This window comes from Hyperoodon ampullatus, assembly GCF_949752795.1.
Source record: "Hyperoodon ampullatus genome assembly, chromosome: 5".
Lineage (NCBI taxonomy): Eukaryota > Metazoa > Chordata > Mammalia > Artiodactyla > Ziphiidae > Hyperoodon > Hyperoodon ampullatus.
This window is the reverse complement of record NC_136918.1, coordinates 32,062,044-32,088,899: the sequence shown is the minus strand read 5'-3', so window position 1 is coordinate 32,088,899 and position 26,856 is coordinate 32,062,044. Positions and strand designations below refer to the sequence as shown.

The 26,856-nt window shown below is 40.9% G+C and overlaps 1 protein-coding gene across 1 annotated transcript in view; it reads left to right on the top strand.

Moving 5' to 3' along the window:
- HACD2 (3-hydroxyacyl-CoA dehydratase 2) overlaps positions 1-26,856 on the top strand; it is an 89,446-nt gene that overhangs the window by 1,724 nt on the left and 60,866 nt on the right. The window contains exons 2-3 of the mRNA XM_079705082.1: positions 1,042-1,159; positions 17,822-17,840. Of these exons, the coding sequence (XP_079561208.1) occupies positions 1,042-1,159; positions 17,822-17,840 (137 nt within the window). The remainder of the gene's footprint in view (positions 1-1,041; positions 1,160-17,821; positions 17,841-26,856) is intronic.

The window sequence follows — 26,856 nt, the reverse complement described above, 5'->3', positions numbered from 1 at the left end:
ACACTGGGGAAGACGAAAAGAAGCCTTTATTCCTGAACCATGAACATAGAGAATGGGGTGGAGGGTAAGGAGTGGTATCTTAAACCAGAAGAAAAGTTGGGGATATGAGAGTAAAGTAAGCTTTTTTTCTAGGCTACTAATGCTGAACCAGTTACACCATTAAGGAATTCATTTCTTTTTTTTTTTTTTTTTTTACCAACTCTTGTTCGATGTATTTGTATGATAGTTTCTAGAAATAACATAGACCACATACCCCATTGCCTAGTTAAGATTTTACACATAAATAAATCTGTTAGCACCTTCAAGGAGACACACCTTAATAATGATATACCTCATTTTATTATGGAACTTAACAAATAAAAAACTACAAGGCCTGAGAAATTTATTTTGGAGGACAGTAGAACAGAAATGTAGTGTTCAGAGCCATATGCCTAAGTGCTTCCCTGTTTTGTGTTTTGTATTGATCTGGCTTTCTTTACTAAATTGATTTTGGGAATCTCAGCTTAAAAACCTTTTATTCTTTTTAAAAAACAAACCATTTATTCATATGTCATTTGCAGTCTTTTAAAAGAATAGATTTTAAGGTAGGGGTATGTTCAATGAGATACTTCGATAAATAGTTTAAAACATCTCTCCACCCTGTTATTATTACAGACCCTTTAACTGCACAGGGCATTTAAAATTTTCCTTTAATAGTTTTTTTCTTTTGTCTTGGACTTCCTGGCACCTAATTTAGCTGCTCAAGGACCAATTTAGCTTATTTCCCTCCTTTTGGCCTTGTTCTCAACGGGCAAGTTGTCAAAAAGCTGAGCTCCAGATGGGTGAGGTGCCACTGTGCTTTTGCAAAAAGCACTCTTTGTAGGGTGCTGCTGGAGGTGCAACATTTCTGTGCATTACATACAGCTTGGCATTTGAGAGTGATAATCGATAAACCTAGGACACAGATCTTGAGGTCACCTTTAGTAGTATCTATGATTGCCACATCTTTCTATTATAATCCTACTTACTTTTTTTTTTTCTTCTGATTGCTCTTTTTCTTAGGTGGCTCGTTATAGCTGTTGGTCTGGTCAGAGCATACCTGGCTAAGGGTAGCTATCATAGCCTTTATTATTCCATTGAAAAGCCTTTGAAATTCTTCCAAACTGGAGCCTTATTGGAGGTGGGTCCTGAGATTTGTTGTTGTTGATTTCTATTGTTTTAAAATTAAAAACAAGCTACTAAATTATATTGAAGTAGCCATGTTTCTGTTGGATTTGCTTTAAATGTTGAAAACTTGCCTCATAGAACGCTATGTATAATATTGATACCTGGTTTATCTTTTTGACATTCTACATAAATAAGATCTCATTTAACTTGTATTACCTAGAATATATTTTACATTTAACTTTTATTGGCAATCAAATGAAACAAGCTTATATTAGGATTTAAAAAAATTCTAGGGACATCCTAGGGAAGTGTTAACAAACTCAGATACTTACAGGGACCGGGCATATAATGGGAACAGTGAAGTTGGTGAGTGTAGGATGTCAGGAGTGATAGATATAAGAAATAGTAGAGCCTGTTTAAAAGCCTCCAAAAACCTTTTTAAACAATAGTTTATTAATTTCCCTGTATTAAGGGTAATATATATATCCAGTCCTGTCTTCTGGGATAAGTATATTATAGGATTTTTGAGTTGCAATTCAAATTTTTTTAAGCAAAAGGAAATTTATTGGCTTCTGTAGTTGATAAAGATAATAGGGTTAACTTACAAAATCAAAGGAACCAGCTTGGGAATGAGAACCAAGGATTTGATGTTGCCGGACTCTCTTTCCATCCCTCATCCCTGCTTCTCTCTATTTCTCTTTGAATATTAGTCTTAGGCTCTCCTACTGCAGATTGCCTTCTCCACCTGGTGGGAGAGAGCTTATTTTTTCAGCATTAGAGAAGGATTCTGGTTGGTCTTACCTAGACCAATCACTCTTGCCAGTGATGTGAAATACTTGATTAGTCAGATCTAGGACACATGCCCATTCTTCTGGCCAAGGGACTGTAGACTTTGTTAATGGAAAAGGGGGAATGAGGTAGCTTTGGGCACACACCATAGCTGCCATAGTTCATTATGATGAAAATTTTTCAGGTTGCAGAGAAGATCTGGTATTCAGTTTCATTTTACCTAGCCTCTAGGCCAAGCCCATCATGACATTTGGAAGGCTGTTTAAGAAAAGACCATTTATCTCCGTGTTACCTCAACCTCTCACCCTCACTTTTTTTTAAATTAGTTTATTTACTTATATTTGGCTGCGTTGGGTCTTCGTTGCTGTGCGCAGGCCGGGGGCTACTCTTCACTGTGGTCCGTGGCCGCCTCATTGCGGTGGCTTCTCTTGTTGAGGAGCACGGGCTCTAGGATGCACGGGCTTCAGTAGTTGCAGCACGTGTGCTTCAGTATTTGCAGCATGCGGGCTCAGTAGTTGTGGCTCACAGACTCTAGAGCGCAGGCTCTGTAGTTGTGGCACACGAGCTTAGTTGCTCCGCGGCATGTGGGATCTTCCGGGACCAGGGCTCGAACCCGTGTCCCCTGCCTTGGCAGGCGGATTCTTAACCACTGCGCCACCAGGGAAGCCCTCACTCTCATTTTTGAAAGCAGAAAGTTGTAGGTTTTGGGGTTTTTTTTCTCCCAGAAAGCAGAGAGATTTCAATACTGTCCATACTTATATGTTTAAGTTAGATGGTATGATTAAATGAACTTACAACTGGAGTCTGAGTGCCCTTATTCTAAGCATGCTGGTTTTACCAACTTTGTGAATTTGGGCAAGTCATTTATCTCTTGTCCACCTTGTTTTCTCATTTGTAAAATAATTAGTTTGAAGTAGATTTGTAAAGTTCCTTTCTGTCCTAACAGTTTGAGTTTGAGGAAACTAGCAAATCCTTGTGTGGGCCATATTGTAAACTTAGAGGCTTAAATTTTGTGGGGAAGGCGGCAGTAGTAAATAAGTATCACTTGTCTGTCAGGGCTTTGGCCAGCACAGTTCTCAAGCTACAGAGAACCAAGTTTGGAGTCAAGACCATTAGAAACTGCCTGAGTGCTTGATATAGTAAGAAGTTGTATCCAACTGGAATACTTCAATAATTTACTAATTTAAAGGGGATTCTGTCTCTGTAAGACTTGGTAATATTAGAGGTATAATTTTTAAAATTTAAGGATATCTTAGGGAAGGTTGTGACATTAAATAGTGTGATACAAAATCTACTCAGGAACCAAATCTTAGACTTGGAGGGATTAGCGCATTTATCCCTATAAAATTTTTAATAGGGATTTAAGAAAATATTTTGGAGTTCTGTTTTTATCTCTGTTATCCCCACTAAGAACCAATTAGGTGACAAATTCTGGATTTGATTTTGGGAAAAGAACTCTGCAAAATGAATGAAGACTCCCTGGGATGTGCAGAGAATTAGCTTTGTAGATGGCAGTGTTGGCAGTAGACCCCTCAACCTGGGACAAGAGAGCAGGCTTGCTAGAGCTGCATCTCCTGAGCCGTCCATTAAGGAATGTTTTATTGCCTACCCAACCTAATAGTATAATAATGTGCTTAGTGTTGTTTAATTACAGATAAGTTGTCCTTATGGGAATTATTAGTGCTTGACAATAAACCGTGTTTATAGGAGGAAAAAATGAGTCCAGGGAGGTCAGCTACTCACTTATATCTCTGTATGAATATTCTGAATAGTAATCTGTGTGATTATTCTTTAGTAGGTTCTGTGGAAATTTGCTTTAAGAGGAAATAGAGATTACTTGTTCTCAAGAAACTTCAAATCTTCTTAGGAAAATATAACACTTTGCTTTTTAAAAATATAAAACATTTACTAAGCAAGTGTAAATGGGCGTGTAGTAGTGTAATACAGAAAGACTTTCTGAGGAAATTAAATGATTTTTTGCAAAATGGGTGCAAAGATATATTGAGTTTGTGATACAATAATATAGCTTTTTAAAAAATATTTATTTCTTTCTTTGGCTGCACCAGGTCTTAGTTGCGGCAGGCAGGATCTCCATTGCCGTGTGCGGGATCTTCATTGTGGCATGCAGAATCTTTCTGTTGTTGTTGCAGCATTCAGGACCTTTAGTTGAGGCATGCGGGACCTTTAGTTGCAGCATGCGGGATCTAGTTCCCTGACCAGGGATTGATCCCGGGCCCCCTACGTTGGGAGCACGGAGGCTTACCCACTGGACCACGAGGGAAGTCCCAATAATATAGCTTTTTAATAAAGTAGACAGAAATCCTAATTTTTTTCCACATACGTATCCAAGAATGTCTTGAGTAATTTTTATAGATAGTTTTTCAAAATATTCCACAGGTGATAGTTAAATAAGTATGTGTTTGAGTCACTGTAATGGGTGCCATGGAGGTTGAACCCTTGCTAGTAAAGATATTAAAATCTTACTGGCTAGTTGATTATGTTAGGACTCTTGGCTAGAGATTATACAAACTGCCTTAACTGACTTAAACTGTAAGGGGAACTTATTATAAGTGTATAGTATGTCCCATGGAATCCAAGGGTGGGGATGCAGCTGGGCCTTAGGAATGGCCTGGAATCTGGGACTAGAGCACCACAGGGAACCCAGGAGGTCTTGCTCTTTCTCTTATCTCTACTATTGCCTCTCTCTCTTTTTCTCTGATTCTTCTCTTCTTGCAGACTGGGTTTTTTTTTTTTTTTTTTTTGGTTTCTTAGTCTGTGTGGCAGACTAAGGCAAATTCATAGAGACAGAAAGTAGATTAATGGTTGCCAGGGGCTGTGGGGAGGAGAGAATGGGGAGGGACTGCTAATGGGTACAAGATTTCTTTTTAAGGTGATGAAAATATTCTTGAATTAGATGGTGGTATGGTTGCACAACCTTGGGAACATAACTAAAAATCACTGAATGTACACTTTAAATAAGTGAATTTTGTGATATGTGAATTAATATCTCAATTTTTTTAAAATGCCATTCATCTATAATGAGCCGGATAAATTTTCTTTTTACTTTATTCTTGTTTTTGGGTCCATGATGTTCATGGATAAGGACAGACTATCTTTCCAGCCTTGTTAAGAACTGAGTTAAAGTTTAGAAATTAAAGATCCTACATTATGGCGCTTTAAAATTATTTCCAAGAGAATTTGGATTTCTAAATATATTTAGTTAACATAAGAATGTAATTACAGCAAAGACATTTTCAAATACTCGTAATTGGATGTGCCTCTGTGATTGACAGTGAGGATTCCAATAGGTTAAGGACTGCTCTGCAGAGACATTAATTGTTGAGACTAATACAGACCATCTTCAACACATGTACATCAGTACATATATTCAGTATCATTTACCGTCCATCTTGGAATATCTAATGGACCACAGGCATCTCCTTTCCTTCTTATTCTCTTCCATCTCCTTCTAATGCTTGGAACCCTCTTATCTACCGAAAAATAAAATAAAATAAAGAAAAAAAGTGTCACTTGTTATCTTTTCCTAGAGTTGTTTTAGGACTGGGTCTGAAATGGCAGAACTGGTTCTGGAGAAGCAGTGAAGGAGAGAAGATAGCTTTTGTTGTTTTCTAAGCCCCATCTCTGTATTCTGGTCTAATTCTTCATGCCTCATGTCACAACTCTCCTCAGATCCTTTAATGAAATAATAGGAAACTGATTTTGGATATTTCTCTAAAATATAGCAAAATCTTAAGAATTTGTAGTGTCCTTAAGAAGAGGGCTCCCATCTTGTCTCCCTGCCAGTTTTTGTCTTTTTGCCTCAACTACTGGATTATTTTTTTCCACAGAGATACTAGGTGGTTGGGTTCTGTGATATTACTAATACTTTAGGCACATTATATATTAACTTTGCTTTTCTGAACTCATCTGGGGATATAACCATCATCTGTAATATTTTTCTTCCTTGTGGAAACATGCTAATTTCTCAGTAATTTTAAAAAGGAACTTCTGAAACACAAGCTATATGCACATTTTAGACTAACTTTATTCTGAGGACTTGTTTTGAGAAACCAGACCTCTAAAAGAGACTTCTGAAAAGCTAGCAGAGCAAGTCATAGTAGAGCTATCTGACACAAAACAGGAATGACAGCAAACCCAGACAAACCAGCTTCAGAAACAGTGTGAAAACCAGAGGGAAATAGAACTTGGGTATAATTACTAAGTGTCACAACATTAGAAGGGAAGAGGGAGACTGTGGGAAACAGGAGTCCACCCACACAGGCCTCACTGCTTAACAACTCAAGCAAATAGAAGCAAATTGATACGGTATTCAGAGAAGATAGGTAATGGCTATAGAAAAGAGTGTGCTGAAATTTTTTTTTTTAAAGAGAACTAACAATGTCAATGGTGGCAGTTCAGGGCGGGAAGCAGGCCACAGTGCAGAGAAATAGGTGATACTGAAGATTCAAGAAAGGCAGGAGTTCCTAGTTACAGTCTCAGATAAAACATTACAGAGCAGAAACCATTGGGACTGTTCAGAGTGTACCATTTGAATGTCAAAAAGAACATTACAAAATACATAGTGCCAGGCACATCAGAGATATGTGTTGGTGGACTAGCTAATGCATGAATGATTATCAGTACAACAGAAAAACAAAATATACAGGAAAGTAGTGAAACTTAACAGATGAATAGTATAGTAGAACCAAGGTATCTAGAAAACAGATTGAGGGTATACAACCTGTCAAAAAGTATGGCTACCAGAAGTAGAAAAGGTTGGAAAGTATAACTCAGAAACAATCAGGAAAAATTCTAGAAAACTATTCAGAACAGAAAGCCCCTCTCAGTGTGGTTATTGAGAGTATATGGAGTTGTACATAGGCACTGTTTTTCAAGAAAAAAAATCCCTTCCCTTCCTGGGCACCTATTTGTTAAATTTTTAAACTTAAAAGAAAGATAAGTGATTTCTAGCAGAGAAGAGATCTTAAAATGTAATAGTAAAACAACTTGGGACGTTAGACTTTGAAAAATAAAAAGATTCATATGAAGCTAGGAGACAGCATTAGCTTTCTGAATAACAGACCATGCAATTTCCTACAGATGGAGACATTTTGAAAACACCTACCAAAATAATAGAACTTTGAAAGAACCTTATCAAAGGGTTTTTAACTGATATATAAATAAATAAAATTAACCAATTCTTTTTTTTTTTTGGTAAATTTATTTATTTTTTATTTATTTATTTTTGGCTGCGTTGGGTCTTCATTGCTGCATGCAGGCTTTCTCTAGTTGTGGCGAGCAGGGGCTACTCTTTGTTGTGATGCACGGGCTTCTCATTGCAGTGACTTCTCTTGTGGAGCATGGGCTCTAGGCGTGCGGGCTTCAGTAGTTGTGGCGCACGGGCCTAGTTGCTCTGTAGCATGTGGGATCTTCCTGGACCAGGGCTCGAACCCGTGTCCCCGACCTTGGCAGATGGATTGTTAACCACTGTACCACCAGGGAAGTCCAATAAAATTAACCAATTCTTTAGATGAGCACTGTGCAGAAGAACTTTCTGCAACGATAATATTCCAAATCTGTGCTGTCTGATATACTAGCTGCTGTTGAACCCATGGGGCAGGTGAGACTGAAAATCTTGAGTTTTTAGTTTTATTTACTTTTAACTGAAATTTAAATAGGCACATGTGGCTAGTGACTACTGCGTTGACAGCATAGCTTTAGACCGTCATACAGATTGCAAGGTGTCCACATGTAATTTCATAAAATATTTCAGATTCTCCCAGGGTAGAACGAAGTGGGAAGGAGGGAAAGCAAAGGAAGACAAACCTTGTGATGTAAATTTTAGGTCACAACAGAGTTTATAAACTTTTTAATTCATAAGACAAAAATAATGAGAATAATTATTAAAATATGGTGATGTTTTCAGGTTAGGAAAATCAAAAGAAAAAAAAGCAAATTGCAGATATTGGAAAAGGTATGGAAGGGTGCATATTAAACTGTTACTAGTGCTTACCTCTGAGGACGGATGTGGTATTTGGGGGGAATACAAGAGAATTTCTGCTTTTTATTCTATATACTTTAGTGTGCATTTACATATCACTTTGTGAATCTTTAAATTAAAAAGGAAAGATATAATATGTAATAAATATGTAATAAAGTATAATAGAAAACAAAAATGAATTAGGAAAATAAGATTTAAAAGTTCTTTGAGGGCTTCCCTGGAGGCACAGTAGTTAAGAATCCACCTGCTGGGCTTCCCTGGTGGCGCAGTGGTTGAGAGTCCGCCTGCCGATGCAGGGGACACGGGTTCGTGCCCCGGTCCAGGAAGATCCCACATGCCATGGAGCGGCTGGGCCCATGAGCCATGGCTGCTGAGTCTGCGCATCCAGAGCCTGTGCTTCGCAACGGGAGAGGCCACAACAGTGAGAGGCCCGGGTACCGCAAAAAAAAACAAAAAACAAAAAAAACAATCCACCTGCTAAGGCAGGGGACACGGGTTCAAGACCTGGTCTGGGAAGATCCCACATGCTGCGGAGCAACTGAGCCCATGAGCCACAACTGCTGAGCCTGCACTCTGGAGCCCACGAGCCACAGCTGCTGAGCCCACGTGCCACTACTACTGAAGCCCACGCACCTGGAGCAGGTGCTCTGCAACAAGAGAAGCCACGGCAATGAGAAGCCCGCACACCACAACGAAGAGTAGCCCCTGCTCACTGCAACTAAAGAAAGCCCACACACAGCAAAGACCCAACGCAGCCAAAAATAAAATAAATAAATAAATTTATTTTTTTTAAAGTTCTTTGAAAAAAGAAGAAAATAGGCAGCTTAGATAGGTTATCTTTTGATTTAAAGTGAAGTACAGAATTTTACATCTGTTAAAAAAAAGACAGTAGCAGTAACAATAAACGTATAGGATGATTGACTACACACAAATGCATTGTTTCTAATGTCTTTGCAAGTAGACATTAATTTTATCAAAGTAAAAAGGTAGGGTGGTGGTTACTCGTTTAAAAAGCAAAATTCAACATCTGTTGCCTATAAAAGACTGACGTAAGCTTACTAAAGGACAAACCAGCCTTCCACGACCAAGCATACAAGAAAAACAGGACCATCCTGCTTAAAATTAAGTTGATTTCAGAGCAGAAGCCAAAGAGAAACTTGCCGCATTTACAATTTGTCATGCAGAAGGAACATGGTAGACACATGTTGGTGGAATTTATTAATGGCTGAATGATTATCATAGAAAAGCTGGCAGAAATGGCTAAAGAAGTAAAAATAGAATTGTACTTGAGAAGTGTCACAGTATATGTAAAAGAACACTGGAGACAAGAAATTTGGGTACTAAGATTTGGTTTTGCCACTTGGTCTTAACCTCTCTGTTATGAATATTCTGGATAAGATGACCTTAACATTTTTTTTCCAGTTCTAAGTGCTCTGGGGCTTCAACATTTCACAATCAGAATATGAAAATACAGCAGATAATGAATTAATAAATTATAGAGCCAAATATAGCAAAAAAGGTCAGATTAAGTGACAGAAAAAGTAACGGTGATTAAGGAAATTTCACCTATTTCCTCCTTCAAAAATGGATATAAAAGGATTTTGAAAACATGTTTGGATTGAAACCTTTGAGAGAGTGCACTAAATACCCTCTTTTTCTTGCTTATGTTCTGAACATTGGGGAATAACTCAAATTGTATAAGGACCCTAAAAATCACCTTTATTAGTGATAAAGGCCTAGTGGGAGGCTGTGTGTTAGTGTGCAAGTCAAGCAGGTTTGCTAACTGAACTCCAGTTAGACTCTGCCTCCCCCAGGCAGCAGGGGCCAGGGCAGCATGGAGAAAACCAGAGAGCTTGGGGTTCCTGTGGAAGCCCTAGGGTGGAGCTGAGGTACGCACGCCCCATTCTTGCCAAATTTACTGCTCAGTTGCGTCATCCTTCCTTTCTCAAGTAAAGTGATTAATTGGTGGAGAGAGACCAGAAATATTTGGAAGAAAAGCCTTCTCATGAAGCCAGAGGAGAGGGGAAAGGTGTTTGCCTCTAATCATTATCATCTATAATCATAAGTGCTATATATTCATTGTAGCAAAACCCAGATAAACATAAAGAAGAAAAAACATATCAGTCATAAGCTAATGATAACTGCTGTTAACATTTTGAGGTCTGTCTTTCAAGACTACATGTTATTATATAGGTAAGTTTTAAGAAAAAAAGATGAAATCATAAATACATATAATTTTCAAAACTAACCAAATACTGGTAAACATAACCCAAATTAGTTCTAGACCTCTCCATAACATGAGTGTAGTAGACATGCTTTGTGGAGCTGCCCAGCTCAGGGGGTTTTATTCTCTGGAAATTTTCACAGTTCTACCACTAGACCCATACCAGCTGCATCTCTACCCCTGACTCTTCCTCTCAGGCCATAGCTTGCTGATCCAGGGTTGCACACCTGGCCCAAACTGGGCTGGTCAGACTTTTCTCCAACAGTGTGGAATTTTGAATTGAAAGACAAATTGGGACTTACTATAGCTGAATGATGTTAAATCCACGAACTAAAGCTGATTGGGTTCCTATTCCTCTTGAGACTTGCTACTCTTTTTTGGACTTTGTTATTGTTATTTTACCTTGGATTAAAAATGAAACTGAAGGGTGAATAGAGACAGCACAGAGGATTTTTAGGGCAGTGAAACTACTCTGTATGATACTGTAATAGTGGGTACATGTCATTATACATTTGTCCAAGCCCATAGGAGATATAACAGCAACACTGAACCCTCAGCTACGGACTTCGAGTGACAGTGATGTGTCAGTACAGGTTCATCAGTTGTAACAAACATACCACGCTGGTTGGGGATTTTTATTGTGGGGAGGCTGTGCTTGAGTGGGGGGCAGGGGGTAAATGGGAGAGCTCTGTCCTTCCTCTCAGTTTTGCTGTGAACCTAAAACTACTCTTTAAAAAATGGAAGTCTATTTAAAAAATGAAACTGAACAAACTTGTTGGTAACTTAAAAAATTAATTTCCTTAGTGCAAATCTTAGAAACTTTTACAAAAAAGATATTTCCAAGTAACCTATTGTGAAAGATGACAGTCAACATTGAGGTTGAATTTTGAAACTAAAATGAGCTTATTGCCACTGGGTGAAAATGGAAAGGGTTCAAGAGGAGAGAGATGTTTACTGCCTTTTTTTTTTTTTTTTGCGGTTTTTGTTTCTGTAATTGGTCATGAGGTTATAGTTGATACCTGTGGCTTCCTTCTTCTACTACCCATTCCATATTTCCCTTACCGACAGCAGTGACCCAAACCTTCATTCCCAAGGGGTCTGAGTCCTTAGTCATTCTTCCTGTTTTTGGTTGCTGTAGTTTTCCATTAACGTTTACTACTGGAAATGCTAAGAGGTGCCTCAGAACCCCCTGGCTTCCATACATAGTCCGCTTTGCCTCGATTGTGTATGGCTACATGATATCCCGTTGGCAATCAGGATTGACCACTCCATCCATAGATAAACCCCCTTTTTTTGCCTATTGGTTCAGTAGCATAAATAAGGAGCCCAAAATGGCCAGATGGCAATCTAATCTTCCAATTCAGTAGAACCATTGTTGTCACCTGGTGCAACCAGTAACCTTGTGGAGACTAAGCTCTCCAAACAAGTAGAGCTCAAAGTTGCCAGGATGGAAAGCAGAAATTCTTTAGGTGGGTTAATAGGTATAATAGTGACAGTAGCCAGTCCTACTTCCTCCCCTTGATTCTTGGACCTGTGTAATCCGGTGATGAGGAATACAGCATCTGTGATTCAAAGTATAAACTGCATCCTGTAAGGCAGAACCCTATTCTTTCAAGGTGCTGTCTCCCAGTTGCTGTCATAACTGAGTCTTCGGTAAATCATTCTACCTTTCAACTAAGCCAGGCATTTCTGGGTGATGGCATATGTGGTTAAGAGCAAATGATTCAGTGGGCCTGAGACCATTGATGTATGTATTTCTTTTGCTGTGAAGTGAGTTCTTTGATCAGAAACAACACTTTGTAGAACGCTGTGATGGCAGATCAGGCACCCTGTGAGTTCATAGATGGCGACACTGGCAGAGGCATTGTGGGCAAGGAAGGCAAATCCATATCTAGAGTATGTGTTTATTCCAGTGAGGGCAAATATCTGCTCCCTCCTTGGTGGAAGAAATCCAATGTAATCGACCTACCATCAGGTTGTGTGCTGTCCGCCTGGGAAATGATGCTTTATAGGGCACTTAATTCTGATCTCTGCTATTGGCAGATTAGGTGCTCAGCAGTAGGGTTAACCAGGTCTGCCTTACTAAGAGGAAGTTCATGTTGTTGAGCCCATGCGTAGCCTCCATTCTTGTTAACATGGCCAATTTGTTCATGGGTCTATTGAGGAAACAAACACTGGGATAGCTGGGAAGAGTCTAATTGACGTTATTAGTGTCCATCATTTTGTCCACCATCATTAAGAGTCTCCTTTACAGTAGATGCCGTTTGGTGAGCATTCATGTGAGACAAATATTTTCACTGTCTATGCCCATTCTAAGAGATCCATCCACATACTTCTTCCCCAACTTTCCTTGTCACTATCTTCCAATCCTTTTCCTTCCAAGTCCCTGACCACCCAGCTAAACCATTAGAAACTGCTCATGAATGAGTCTAAATCTGTACTTCTGGTTATCTCTCATTCCAGACACAGGAGAGAAGCAAATGTACTTCTCAAAGTTCTGAATATTTATGGTTTGTAAGGCACAGATCTCAAAATCAATAATATATGTAGTGGTTAAGAGCACCAGCTCTGGAGCCTGGCTGCCTGTGTACAAATTCTACCAGTTCCATTCATGCCCCAGTCTCCTGCTGGCCTTGGGGAGTCTCCTGGAGAGGCTTGGGGGGGGCTCACCCAGGGAACGCAGACACATTGGGGAGCATTCAACCGCGTGAACACTCCTAGCAGCTGACATTGGATCATTAGCACTATGACATATTTTCAAGGGAGATTTTGAATATGGCAAGTCTTCTGAATTTTTTTCTAATGAGGTATGCTTATTTTAGTTCAGTGATTCTCAGTAGATCTCAGCAAGAGCAGTGTGACCCCTCTAGAGTGCGATTTAGAAAACAGAGGGTATTTTGATTGCCACAATGAATGGGGGTGCTATAAGTAGATGTCCTGCGCTGTCTGAGACAGTCCAACTCAGTGGAGGTCTGTATTCCCCCTGACTTTTGTATATACCATGGGCTGATCCCTCTCCAAATATAAATTGATAGTTTTGCAGTACATATTCATACTAAAAAATCTTCACGAGAAATTAAACAAAAAGCTTATTAAGTTAGAAGAAGGTCGTTTTCTTAGTTTTCTCTTGCTGCATGACAAAATACCACAAACTTAGTGGCTTAAAACCACACTCATTTATTAGCTCACAGTTCTATAAGTCAGAAACTGGGCTTGGCTGGGTTCTCTGCTCAGGGTCTCACAAGACTGAAATCAAGGTGTCAGTTGGGTTGGCTTCTATCTGGGGACTCTGGGAAAGAGTCTGCTTCTAAGCTTATTCAGCTTGTTGACAGAATCCACTTAACCTGTGGTTGTAGGTCTGAGGTCCCATTTACTTACTAGCTGTCAGCTGGGGGTCACTCCTAGCTCCTAGAGGCTGCTCTCCAGTCCCTGCACATGGCCTCCTCCATCTTCTAAGTGAGAAATGGCATATTGAATATCTTTTGTTCCTTGAATATCTTTGAGTTCCTCTTCTGCCACCAGCTGGAGAAAACTCTGCTTTTAAAAGGCTGGCCTGGTTGGATCAGGCCTACCCACATACTCTCTGTGCCTTAAAATCAATTGACTTCGGACTTTAATTACATTTGCAAAATTCCCGCCCTGTGGTACCTTGTTTAGTGTTTGATTGGATAACCAAGGTACAAGAATCTTAGGGAATCATCTTTAGGATTCTGCCTAGCACAGATGGTATGAATAGGGAGCTTAAGTGAAATAAAGGTATCATCTCAAAATAATTGAGTGATTTGTTCACTCTGCACATTCTGTTCTGTAAACATTATAGCATTTCCAGCTTGCATATTTAGTTGAAAAGGATTTCAGTGCAACAGTGTTATAACTGCAAAAACAATGAAATTTTTGATTGAAAATATGGAACAGATTGAGATTCCTGTTCAGACTTTAAGTTAATGGAGACTCGTGAAATGCAGGGATCTCATTCAATTTCTTTTTTTTTAAATAAATTTATTTATTTTATTTATTTTTGGCTGCATTGGGTCTTTGTTGCTGCGTGCGGGCTTTCTCTAGTTGCGGCCAGTGGGGGCTACTCTTCGTTGCGGTGCATGGGCTTCTCATTGCAGTGGCTTCTCTTGTTGGGGAGCATGGGCTCTAGGTGCGTGAGCTTCAGTAGTTGTGGCACGTGGGCTCAGTAGTTGTGGCCCATGGGCTCTAGAGTGCAGGCTCACTAGTTACGGCCCATGGGCTTAGTCACTCCGCAGCATGTGGGATCTTCCTGGACCAGGGATCGAACCCATGTCCCCTGCATTGGCAGGCGGATTTTTTTTTTATTAAATTTTTTAAAATTATTTATTTATTTTTGGCTGCACTGGGTCTTCATTGCTGCGCGTGGGCTTTTCTCTTTGTTGCGGTGCATAGGCTTCTCATTGTGGTGGCTTCTCTTGTTGTGGAGCACAGGCTCTAGGCACACAGGCTTCAGTAATTGTGGTTCACAGGCTCTAGAGCGTACGCTCAGTAGTTGTGGCACATGGGCTTAGTTGCTCCACGACATGTGGGATCTTCTCGGACCAGGGCTGGCACCCGTGTCCCCTGCATTGGCAGGCAGATTCTTAACCACTGCCCCACCAGGGAAGCCCCCTCGATTTCTTTAATATAACTATTTTAATAATATTTTATACTGCCTTTTTTTGAATCACTACAGTTGTTCAGTTTTATCCTAAAACTATCCACAGTTACACAACTACTTTATCACATCTTGCATTACTGTGTTTTTGTCTAATCCATCTTCTTTTCCTTGTCTCACCATTCAAAGAATATTGTTTCCAAGTTCTTTTTACAGACCAGGCACAGATTGTATGTCTCAGTGGGATTTCAAAGCAGAAGGATGCTTTCTGTGATACTTTCTTCCTACCCTATCCCATGACATAATCTAGGGGATTATTTTGACACCACACTTACAAATAAATAAGACCTAGCTTCATTTGTGATAATGTTGTACTTCCTCATTTTCTCTACTTTGTTATTTACTTGCCGTGTTGTTTTAACTTCAGTTAAGATTACTCCCCTATGTCCATTATTATCTTAATACTGTTTTTATTCTAGGGTTGGTGTGTACCTCTTTTCTTTTATTTTCCTATTCTTGTCCAAAGTGCTTTCTGATATTCTTATTTTTAAATCCAAACTTATTCATCATAAGTTGATACCTATATCTGACTGCTTCATTATGTCATTGTGTCCCCAAGCATTTATCTGTGGAAATACATATTTTTTTAAATAAACTACTATCTTTTTATTTCTTCTTTACATATTGGTTAGGACACTGTTTATTTGTTTTAATTTTTGTGCAGGTAAGTTATATCATCTATGAATTTTATATTTAGTAAAGGAGGCATTATAAAATATGTGGTAAAAAAGGGGAGATTGGGTCTCATGGGACTAAGATCTGTTCTGTCACACAAAGAAGACATGATAGGCCTTAAGGTTATCCATTCCTTTTCTGCAGTGTCCTATTGTAAATCAGCAGCCTGGATGTCTTGCCACATACATGAATAGAATAGGTTTTCTATCTAGGCACTATCATCTATCTTGTCTCAAAGGATGCTCATCACTCATCTTTCATTCCATTTCATTTTAATCAACACGTATCTTAGTTTTCCTCAACTTTGCAGCAGGAAGTTTGTCTTATCTTGTAATATTCACACATTTGAGATTCTTAGCAGTGTTTTCTTCTGAAAAATATAAGATTTGCAGTCTAGTAATTCTTTTGTTCTTTTATCAGTTATTGACATATTTGTGCAGCTTGATTTTTTTTTAAATCCAAGCCACCCCCATCCTCCTCCCTTCAGAAAAAACTTAGTGAAATCATAGACTTGAGCACAGAGTCTTATTAGGCATGTTATTTTTTGTTTGTTTTTTGTTTATTTTTGGTTGCGTTGGGTCTTTGTTGCTGCACACGGGCTTTCTCTAGTTGCATCGAGCGGACTTCTCACTGCAGTGGCTTCTCTTGTTGTGGAGCACGGGCTCTAGGTGCACAGGCTTCAGTAGTTGTGGCATGCGGGCTCAGTAGTTGTGGCACGCGGGCTCTAGAGTGTAGGCTCAGTAGTTGTGGCACACGGGCTTAGTTGCTCTGTGACATGTGGGATCTTTCCGGACCAGGGCTGGCACCCATGTCCCCTGCGTTGGCAGGCAGATTCTTTTTTTTTTTTTTTGCAGTACGCAGGCCTCTCACTGCTGTGGTCTCTCCCGTTGTGGAGCACAGGCTCCAGACGCGCAGGCTCAGCGGCCATGGCTCACGGGCCTAGCCGCTCTGCGGCACGTGGGGTCTTCCCAGATCGGGGCACGAACCCATGTCCCCTGCATCGGCTGGCGGACTCTCAACCACTGCGCCACCAGGGAAGCCTGGCAGGCAGATTCTTAACCACTGAGCCACCAGGGAAGTCCCCAGGCATGTTTTAGATAGAGCTAAGTCTTGTCAAATTATAGCTTTTGCAGGTATAACTAATGTACAGTGAAATGATAGAAAAAGCAGTAGAGTAGAAATAAAATCTAGGTTCTTGATCCGGTACATCACTTACTACCTTGGTGAAGCTGAACAGTGTTTCTAAGCCTTCGTTTTCTCATCTGCAAGTAGAGATATCTGTCCTGCCCATCTGCCAGGGTTATTGTTAGTTTCAAACAACACAATGACGGCTTGAGAAATGTAAATTCCAAAATGCACTGCAATAGTTGTTAGGTCTTATCATCCAAAAAAGCTTTGGTCATTAAATGAACCTTGTAGATGGCTTCAAATTACTTCTTTACTACCACTACCCAGGTTAAAGCAGTGCCAGATACAGGATGAATTGGAAGGGGATTTGGAAGAACCTAATTGGCTGGTTAGATGGCCATTGAGATGGAGAGGAGATAGCAGTCTCACCCATGCACTGGAAATAAAAAACTGGGGAAGACATGCCAAAAGCATTGGCAGGACTTGGAAACCTGTTTGACTTGGGAGTGAAGGAAAGGAAAGAGCAGTTGAATCTGAGGGTGGGGGGGTTGGTGATCAAGAGGCATGGTAGGTATGAAGGAAAGGAAGGGTGAGCTTCCTGCTGAAGCACGCCATCTTTGAGTTGCTGCTGGTACACCTAGATGGAGATGTCCAAAGGAATTTGGGCCTGGAATTCAAAGAGATCTGGGGTTAGAGATTAGACTGGGAATACCCCTATAATGAGATCACAGAATGAGATAAGATGGGGTCCAAGGGTAGAGCTTTGTAGAATAAATGTCTGCATTGAAGGGCCTGCCAGGTAAGAAAAGGCTCTTCTGATCCTGTGTTCCATAGTCCGTGATAGTTCTGTACAAATGGGACATGGGAGTTGTTGTACACTGGCTGCTCTTACCAGTTTATGTATTATAGAAGAGGTCCTTGACATTTGCTAAACTACTGGGTAAGATTTATTCCTTAGGAAATCTTCCATAGATACACAAACTAAAAATGAACAAACAAAAAACTGAACAAGAATTTACATTTTGTCAAATAGTCTGTAGCCAAGTTTAAAAATTGTTCATTTTTTGAATTCAATACTGCTGGCAGACACTGCTCTATTCTTCTGAAAGGCTAGTTTGCATGAAATAAAACTATAATATTATTGATCTTTACTAATTCTCTTTTCCCCCCTTTTTCTCTCTAGATTTTACATTGTGCAGTAGGTGAGTATGGAATTCCCCCCCAACTTATGTAGAGTGGATTCTGCTTTCTTTTTTTAAGTCGTGAATGATAGGTTGATTAGATTCTTACTGAACATTGAAAAAACTAACCTACTTAATCATTATATATAAAATTGCTTAGGCTTTTGGTTTCTAAAATCATGGGTACTATTTAGATGTTATCACTGAAAACTTTATTAAATGCCATGGCTATTTTTCTCTGTCACTTTAAAGAGGCCTCTCCTCTCTCCTACCTTCTCAGTACAAGGGTAAATAGAGAAACACTAGCATATTTATAAAAATGTGACTTGGAGTGCTGGGCTCTGTTGAAAGCCCTCTCTGATTACTTCAGTGTTATACTCTCTTTCCTTATTTTTTAAAATGGAGTACTGCATATGTTGCCTACCTCTCAGATGAATATTTAATGTATGTGAGAGGGATTGGAAAGTGCAAGTACAAAGGGTTATACAAATGTGACAGATTTCTACTGAAAGCAGATACAATGTGATTCCTTTTGGGGGAATGTGGAGGGTCATCAAATTCTGCTCTGGAACTAAGGCATAGCTTCTAGTCTGGGGCGGCTAGACTCCTCTAAGCAGAAATCAATTTTGGAAAGTTGATAGACCCCGTGGAGTAAACCCATAGCGGTTGCTGTGCATGTGGACTTGTCTCTCCAAGGGAGGATTTGAAGTTGCTACTCACTGAGAAGCACCAAGAGTCTGAAAACTCCAGAACTATGCATTCAAACCATTATGGCCCTGATCAACATAATGGATAAATTAAGTGGGTACTTACTATATTCGGGGCACTGGGGAATTCAGAGATGAGGAGACTTACGGTTCAGGTGGACACACAGCAAACTCTCCACCATGGGCCTTAAAGGGATCACTATGATACCTGGGCTCTATTACTTTTAAGGAAGACAAACATCTTCCATATAAAGAATTGCACCTCGGCTGTTTTCTCACTAGGAGAAGGTCTACAATCAGGGATTTCTCAAATGATTTGCAAAATTTTGTATGGATGTGTCTGTGTTTGCTTGGGAAGGTGGGTAGAATTCATGGGTTTCATAGATTCTCAGAGGAGCGTGATTCAGAAGGTTAGGAAACTGCTTTAGCACCTTTAAGCAAGAGATTTGAAAGGAGCTTGGAGACTCATTTATCATGTGGTCTGCTTTCCCAGAGAAGGTTAAGGGACCTGGTCCCATAGCCAGTAAATGGCACAGCCTTACTTGGGACCTGGCCAGTCTGAGCCAGAGCCCACCTGACTGACTTTATTTTATGGTGAATGGGTTTCAGCTAGTGAATAATCTTACATACATTTCCTTTTTAGTCCTTTATCTAGAGTTTTGAGGTGAAAAATTTGTCCCTTCTTAAGTGCTTAAATTTGTAGATTGGGGGATATATTCAGCCAGAGAGAGTTCTGGAACCAGTTCAGGCCTTCTCCATATGACTGAACCCTGTGCCCCCAGTCTCCCCCCCTCTCTTAACCTTCAGCTGCCTCCATACAAAGCTCTTAGATGCATGTTTTCCAAGCATGTGTATTATTATTTTAATTAATATTGCCTTGTATTTTAATACACAAATTCCTTTTATCTGTCTTAGAATATATTCTCATGCCTCTATAAAATTTCTACCCCTGGAAATAAAGTTTCTGACAAGTATATTTATTCATTCATACCAAGAACTTGATTGAATGCCTACCAGGTGGGGCCAGACACTGGTGGGTAGTGGGAGCAGAGAGGTGAACAGGCACAGGCTTAAGCTCAGGAAAGCCACACTCAGATGGGCGCCCCTCTGAGCACCTCTGGCAGGATGCGCTCCGAGGACTAGCATCTATGTCACACTCTGCTCTGATGGTTTGTTGACAGGTGTCCCTAGGTCTTGGTTTGGTGCCTGACACACAGGAGATACTTTAAAATTCCTTCTTATTTTCTCAAGAACCTTGTTCCATCAGTGATTCTCTCTCTTGCATCGTCACCCTTTGTCATCTGCCTTTTCCTTCTCAGCTCACAAAATGCTCAGAATGCTCCATCCTAAAAATAATTTTTTTTTTTTTTTTTTGCGGTACGTGGGCCTCCCACCGCTGTGGCCTCCCCCGTTGCGGAGCATAGGCTCCGGGTGCGCAGGCTTAGCGGCCATGGCCCACGGGCCCAGCCGCTCCGCGGCATGTGGGATCTTCCCAGACCGGGGCACGAACCCGTGCTCCCCGCATCGGCAGGTGGACTCCCAACCACTGTGCCACCAGGGAAGTCCTAAAAATAATTTTTAACCTAACCTTTGACCCTACCTTCCTCCCTTATTACGACATAAGTCTTCTTCATCCCTTTTATCAGATTTCTGGTATACTCTTTCCACTTCCCGTGCTCCCATTTATACCTTAACCCAGCAGTTGTGCTTCTGTACCCCTTGTCCTACTAAAATTGCCCTCTGGTCTAAAATCAGCACGAGTTTCTGTTAAATTCTGAGGAATTTAACGTTTGGAATTTACTGAACTTCTCACCTATGTTGGGTACCACTGATGACCCCCTCTGTGACATCCTGTTCTTTTATCTTACATCATACTGAGCCCTCCTGGCTCTTCTGGTCCTCTGTGGTTCTTTTCTTTCTTTGGGGGCTTTTCTTTCTCCTCTTGCCCCTTAATTGTGGGTGTTCCCAGTATCTGGCCTAGCACACTGCTCCTTTCCCTGAACAGGCCCTCTGGGTGATCTCTTCCCTTCTCATGGGTTGAGGTACTTAAGACACTCAGTTCTTTAACTCCAAGTCACACCTGCACCCCAGACTCCAGACTCACCCCGTGAGCTCCTGGATGTACACCTCCTCCTCAGCAGCCTCCTTCTTCTTGTTGGGTGCTCCACCAGCTTCTAACCACTGTCCATTCAGTCACCCATTCTAGACCTAGGGCTCATCCATGGTGTCTCCTGTCCTTTCCCCATACTCCCATAGCCAGGTGGTCATCAGGTTTTCTCAGTTCTGTTTCCTAAATAGTTCTCAGATTGTCCTGTTTTTTCCAGCCCTGTTCAGGGCCTGAGTATGTCTCATCTGGACTCCCATATCACACTCCCTGAACTTGTAGGTTTATAATATTAATATTAGTAATAATAAGAGCGATCATTATAATAAGAGCATTTACTATGTTTCAGTACTTTACATTCATAATCTACTTACTTCCCATTTTACTGTTGACAAGACTGAGGCTTAGAAGGTTTTATATCTTGCCAAAGTTCACTTAGCTAATAAGCCCTAGAGCTAGAAGTTGATCCTATGGCTGTGTGGCTCCAAATCCATGCTTACAGTCCTTGATTTAGTTAAAGGATGATGCTGAGCATGTCACTTCCATGCTTAAAACCCTTCGCTGGTTTAAACATCTTCATGATTTGGACCCTGCCCACCTCCCTAGCCTTACCTATGTCCGTTCCCTGCCTCCCACTCTATGCTTCAGCAACCCTGACCTTCTTGTGTCCCCCCGGCCCCCCATACTACTGCACTGCTTCCTGTCTCTGGTCTGTGCCCAGGCTTTGTGCTCTGCCGGAGTGGTAGTGCATCCCCTACAGCTGGCAGCTTCCCCCAGTAAACTCTCCTACCACCCTCTGGCTAGATTACATACCATTCCTCACTTTTCTGTAATACCCTGCAACTCCCTCTGTTATCACACTTTCCACAATGTTTTATGGTCTGTCACTATATCTCCCACCAAGATCACTGAATTTTTCCAAGAATGAGAACTGTCTCCTATTGATTTCTGTATCCCAGCACCTAACAGTTCATGGCTCCTAGTGGGAGCTCAGTGAACATTTGATCATAATCTTACTAAATTCTGGTGAAATTTTCTGAAACTTGTTTCAAAATGTTTTCAGTTCCTTAAAAAAATCAGTAAGAATACTAATAAATAGGCTGTTTCTAGCATTAGCCTAAAGGCAATCCTTTAATTTTTTTACTCATATGACTTAAGTTTACTTTTGGAATGATGGTTTATTTTCCTGTGGCTTTCTGAAACTTTTCACTGTAATAGCTTGGCCTTTTAGAAACTTGTTTTAATGCCTTGAGATGTCTTTAGTTTACATATTGTTGATGAGAAGTCTAGACCTCAGTCAGATCTGGGTTAGTTACTAGCTATTACTTTCAGGATGTAACTCGACTTTTGTGTGCCTTCATTTCTTCCTCAATAAAAGGAGGATAATAATACCTACCTCTAGGGTTGTTGGAAAAACACGAGAGGACATACATGAGAAACATTTAGCTTAATGTCTAAGATATGGCAATGTTGAAAACTGCCCAATAAAATGGTAGTTATTATTAACAATAATAATGTCATAGAAGGTTAAAAGTTTTATTCTGTCCCTAATGTAATGTTCCATATTTAGATTTATATAAGTGTAACTCTTTCATATTCTTATTTTTCCTAAATTGTAATTTCTGTGTAAGTGAGTGCTTCAGGGCCACCTGTTCTTGGTATGGGTTGGAGTTGCATGGTTGTGACAATGCAACTTGGCAAAAATAGCCTCCAGAAATAGTAAACTAAAATTCCACGTGAGGGATTCATTTCTGTGAGGAAGTCAGGCCTCTGTCCTTCCATGCCCCAACTTCTTTAAAGTGGGTTGTTTGCTCTCCACTGATAATGCAGGAACAAGATTTCTTTTGCGGGGAGGGAAGGGGACAAATGATAGCCCTTTTGAGCACATGTTGGGGACATATTTTTTTAAATTAAGGAATAATTGACATATAGCATTGTATTAGTTTCAGGTGTACAACATAAGGCTTTGGTATATGTATATATTGTTAAATGATCACCAAAATAAGTTTGGTTAATGTCCATCACCTCATATAGTTATAATTTTTTTTCTTGTGATAAGGACATTTAAGGTCTACTCTCTTAGCAACTTTAAATATGCAATCCAGTATTATTAACTGTAGTCGCCATGCTCTGCATTACATCCCCAGAGCTTGTTTATGTTATAACTAGAAGTTTGTACCTTTTGACAACCTTCACCCGTTCCCCGCACCTCCACCCCTTGCTTTTGGCAACCACCAGTCTGTTCTTTGTATCTATGAGTTTGTTTTTTTGTTTTTGTTTTTTTTTCCTAGATTTCACATACAAGTGAGACCAAACAGTATTTGTCTTTTTCTGGGATAAGATTTCTTAAATACTGTGGTCGCAGCCCTCAGACCAAGATTCATAGTGCTTTTATTTACGCAGTGTGTTTCTTTTTGGAAATGAGAATTTAAAACCCCAATTGGGACATGTCTTTTACAAGACTGCAAAGAAGAGTTGTGGTTTTCTTTAATCACATGGTACAGTTTGTACTGAAAGAAGTATTACCTGTTTTTCTGTGTTGTGCTCAAGATTAGATTGTGGAAGAGGCATATTGGATATGGGTGGTTCTCAGCTAATTTCAGAGTATGGTTACCCCACTTTGTTGGGATAGAAATTAGAGGTAGAGGGACTAGAACTGATGATACTCTTTTTTTTTTTTTTTTGCGGTACGCGGGCCTCTCACTGTTGTGGCCTCTCCCGTTGCGGAGCACAGGCTCCGGACGCGCAGGCTCAGCGGCCATGGCTCACGGGCCCAGCCGCTCCGCGGCATGTGGGATCTTCCCGGACCGGGGCACGAACCCGTGTCCCCTGCATCGGCAGGCGGACTCTCAACCACTGCGCCACCAGGGAAGCCCCTGATGATACTCTTAATAAGATGTAACATTTTGTGTTTGGTGAACCTTTGTGTTGGAAATTATACTGTCAGTATACATAACTTTGGAAGTTCTCTTTTTTTTTTTTTTTTTTATAAATTTATTTATTTATTTTTGGCTGTGTTGGGTCTTCGTTTCTGTGCGAGGGCTTTCTCCAGTTGCCGCGAGCGGAGGCCACTCTTCATCGTGGTGCGTGGGCCTCTCACTGTCATGGCCTCTCCCGTTGCGGAGCACAGGCTCCAGACGCGCAGGCTCAGTAGTTGTGGCGCACGGGCTTAGTTGCTCCGCGACATGTGGGATCTTCCCAGACCAGGGCTCGAACCCGTGTCTCCTGCATTGGCAGGCAGATTCTTAACCACTGCGCTGCCAGGGAAGCCCTGGAAGTTCTCTTGATTGAAAACTGTAGAACAGGAGCTCAGTCACAGCCCAGAGGGTATTATGTCTGAAGTTGAGTATTAGCACTCTGATATCATCAACAGACAAGGACAGAAGCCCTTATCCTAGATTTGTGGTTTCAAATATTTGCTGTACATTCCAGCTTGCACTCCTCTCGTAAACTGATGATACCTTTTACTTAATTATTTTTTAAAAATTAATTTTAAGAAATTTGTAATCACCCTAATGTTAATAGGTAGCATATGGCTTCAGACTGATTTTATTAAGTAACAAATGGTGCCAGGGAGGAAAGGGGCAGCTGCCGGAGAGACAAGCACCAGAGACCCAGTCTCCTACCAGAAATCTTATCCCTCCCACCAGCGAGAATGAACTAAATCCTCAACAAAATGCAACGCCTCCTCCCATCTGCCCCCCTCCCTCCCCGGCCTCCCAGAGGTTCAAGCTTTTGTTACTCATTTACAGTGCAATATTGTGAAGGACACGCCCTCACGTATTACTAAAGCCAGACCCAGAACCTTCCGTGTTGCAGCAGAAGAGAACTCTGGAAGGAAAGCATTGTGGAGGAAAGGGGTTATTCCCCCGGATTTGCTCATCTGGAATTCTGCTTTCACCCCTGTGCCCAGCCCTCATGGGTGTGGCTGGGCACAGAAACAAAACTGCCTTCTTTGGTGCCTCTTGGCTTAGTTGACATTTTTTTAATGAACTTTACCAAAAGCGAGGAAGAACAAAAAGGGAATGAGTATCAAAAATACAAACAGTATAAAAATAGCCATATTCCCAAAGTACAAATTTCTGATCCTGAGATCTATCTCCCCTTTTGTTAGTGGGAACTGACACAGGGTCACATGGACCTTGCTGGCTCTCTTCCACCCTGTTCTTAGTGTGTTCAACCCTGGGACCCACTTCCCCAAGCCAGTTTTCCTGGCTTACGGAATACAAAATGGTGCAGATTTAGCTTCAGAAGTTGCTTTCTGCCTGGGGGCATGTTTAGTGGTAGTACTGACAGGGGAAGGAGAAGCCCTTTGAGGTGGGGAAATGAACTTAACCTTTCCCAGCAGGCCAGCCTGTGTCTGCTGCCTAGAGGGCTGTCTGGGTGCAGTGGGGAGGTTAGAGGCCTGGTCAACTCCTTGTTATTCTGTCTTTGTCATTTATTAATTTCCCAGCATCCCGACACCAGAACTCTACCAAGACCGTGTTCATAATCTTTCCCAAATCAGCCAAGCCCTTCAGACCAGTCTAGCTTAGTCTCCCTTGGCTTTGGCGCTTTGATTATTCTGTTGCCTCCTGATCACATTTTGCCTTCTCCCTTCTAGACAGAGAGAGAAGAGGAAAGAAAGATAGTTTTAACATCTGCGTCTTCTGCTCCTCATACCCAAAGTTTCAGCCACTTTCTCTGAATAAACTTTGCATTTTCACACTCCATGATTTTGTACATAAAATGTCCCTTTGCCTGGAACATCCAGCTCCGTAAGTTGTTCCCGGCTCTGAGTGAATGTACTGAGATGAAGGGAAGGGACAAATAGGGCATGCTCATCAGGAGCCCAAAGTGCCTGAGCAGGGGAGGTGAGGGACTTACCCAGAGCTCCTGCACACTGCCTGGCACCTAGCAAGCACTCAGTAAGCTGTAGCAGCTCCTCCATTGATTATCAGTGGGCAAAACATAATCCCTGAGGCTTTCTGTGCCCAGTTAGAAAAGGGAAAGCCATGAATAGAGCCTAGATCAGGGAATTTTACCCTTTGCCATCCTTGCAGGAACAGCTAGGGGTTTGGTTTGAATGGAAACCTGTTACTGAGATATTTTAAAATATCTTCTCTGTAAGGTAATATTATCTTGTTTTCCAGTCCATCAGGAACCAAGCTAAGGCAAACCAACCCCACTGGAAACACTACTAGCTGTGTAACAAGTCAGGCATCCTCCCTCTGGCCGTTAGTTTTCACATCTGAAGAAGTAGGAGTTTGACTAGATAATAGATAATCTCTAACATTCCTTTCAGCTGGATGATCTGAAATTCCATGAAACTAACTATGAAGTAGCTTCAGAGATGGTCAGTTATCTGAGCAGTAATAGAAAAGGAGGATGCGCTAGATGTTTAAATATACCTATGTATGAGTATTAGGAAACTTGTTTCAAGTACAGTATTGATAGTTTTAGTACATTTTCCCTCTCAATGCTTTTTTTTTTTGCGGTACGCGGGCCTCTCACTGTTGTGGCCTCTCCCTTTGCGGAGCACAGGCTCCGGACGCGCAGGCTCAGCGGCCATGGCTCACGGGCCCAGCCGCTCCGCGGCATGCGGGATCCTCCCGGATGGTGGCACGAACCCATGTCCCCTGCATCGGCAGGCGGACTCTGAACGACTGCACCACCAGGGAAGCCCTTAATGCATTTTTTATTGAAGTATAGTTGATGTACAATATTATATGTTACAGATGTACAATATAGTGATTCACAATTTAAAGGTTGTACTCCATTTGTAATTATTATAAAATATTGGCTATATTCCCTGTGCTATACAATATATCCATATAGCTTATTTATTTTATACATGGTATCAGTAGTTTGTACCTCTTAATCCCCTACCCCGATCCTGCCCCTCCCTGTTTCTCTCTCCCCACTGGTAACCGATAGTTTGTTCTGTATATCTGTGAGTCTGTTTCTTTTTTGTTAAATTCATTAGTTTATTGCATTTTTTGGATTCCACATATAAGTGATATCATACAGTATTTGTCTTTCTCTGTCTTACTTATTTCACTTAACATAATGCCCTTCAGGTCCATACATGATGCTGCAGATGGCAAGATTTCATTCTTCTTTATGGCTGAGTAGTATTCCATTGTATATGTATACCATATCTTTACCCATTCATCTGTCGAGGGACACTTAGGTTGCTTCGATATCTTGGCAGTTGTAAATAATGGTGCTATGAACATTGGGGTAC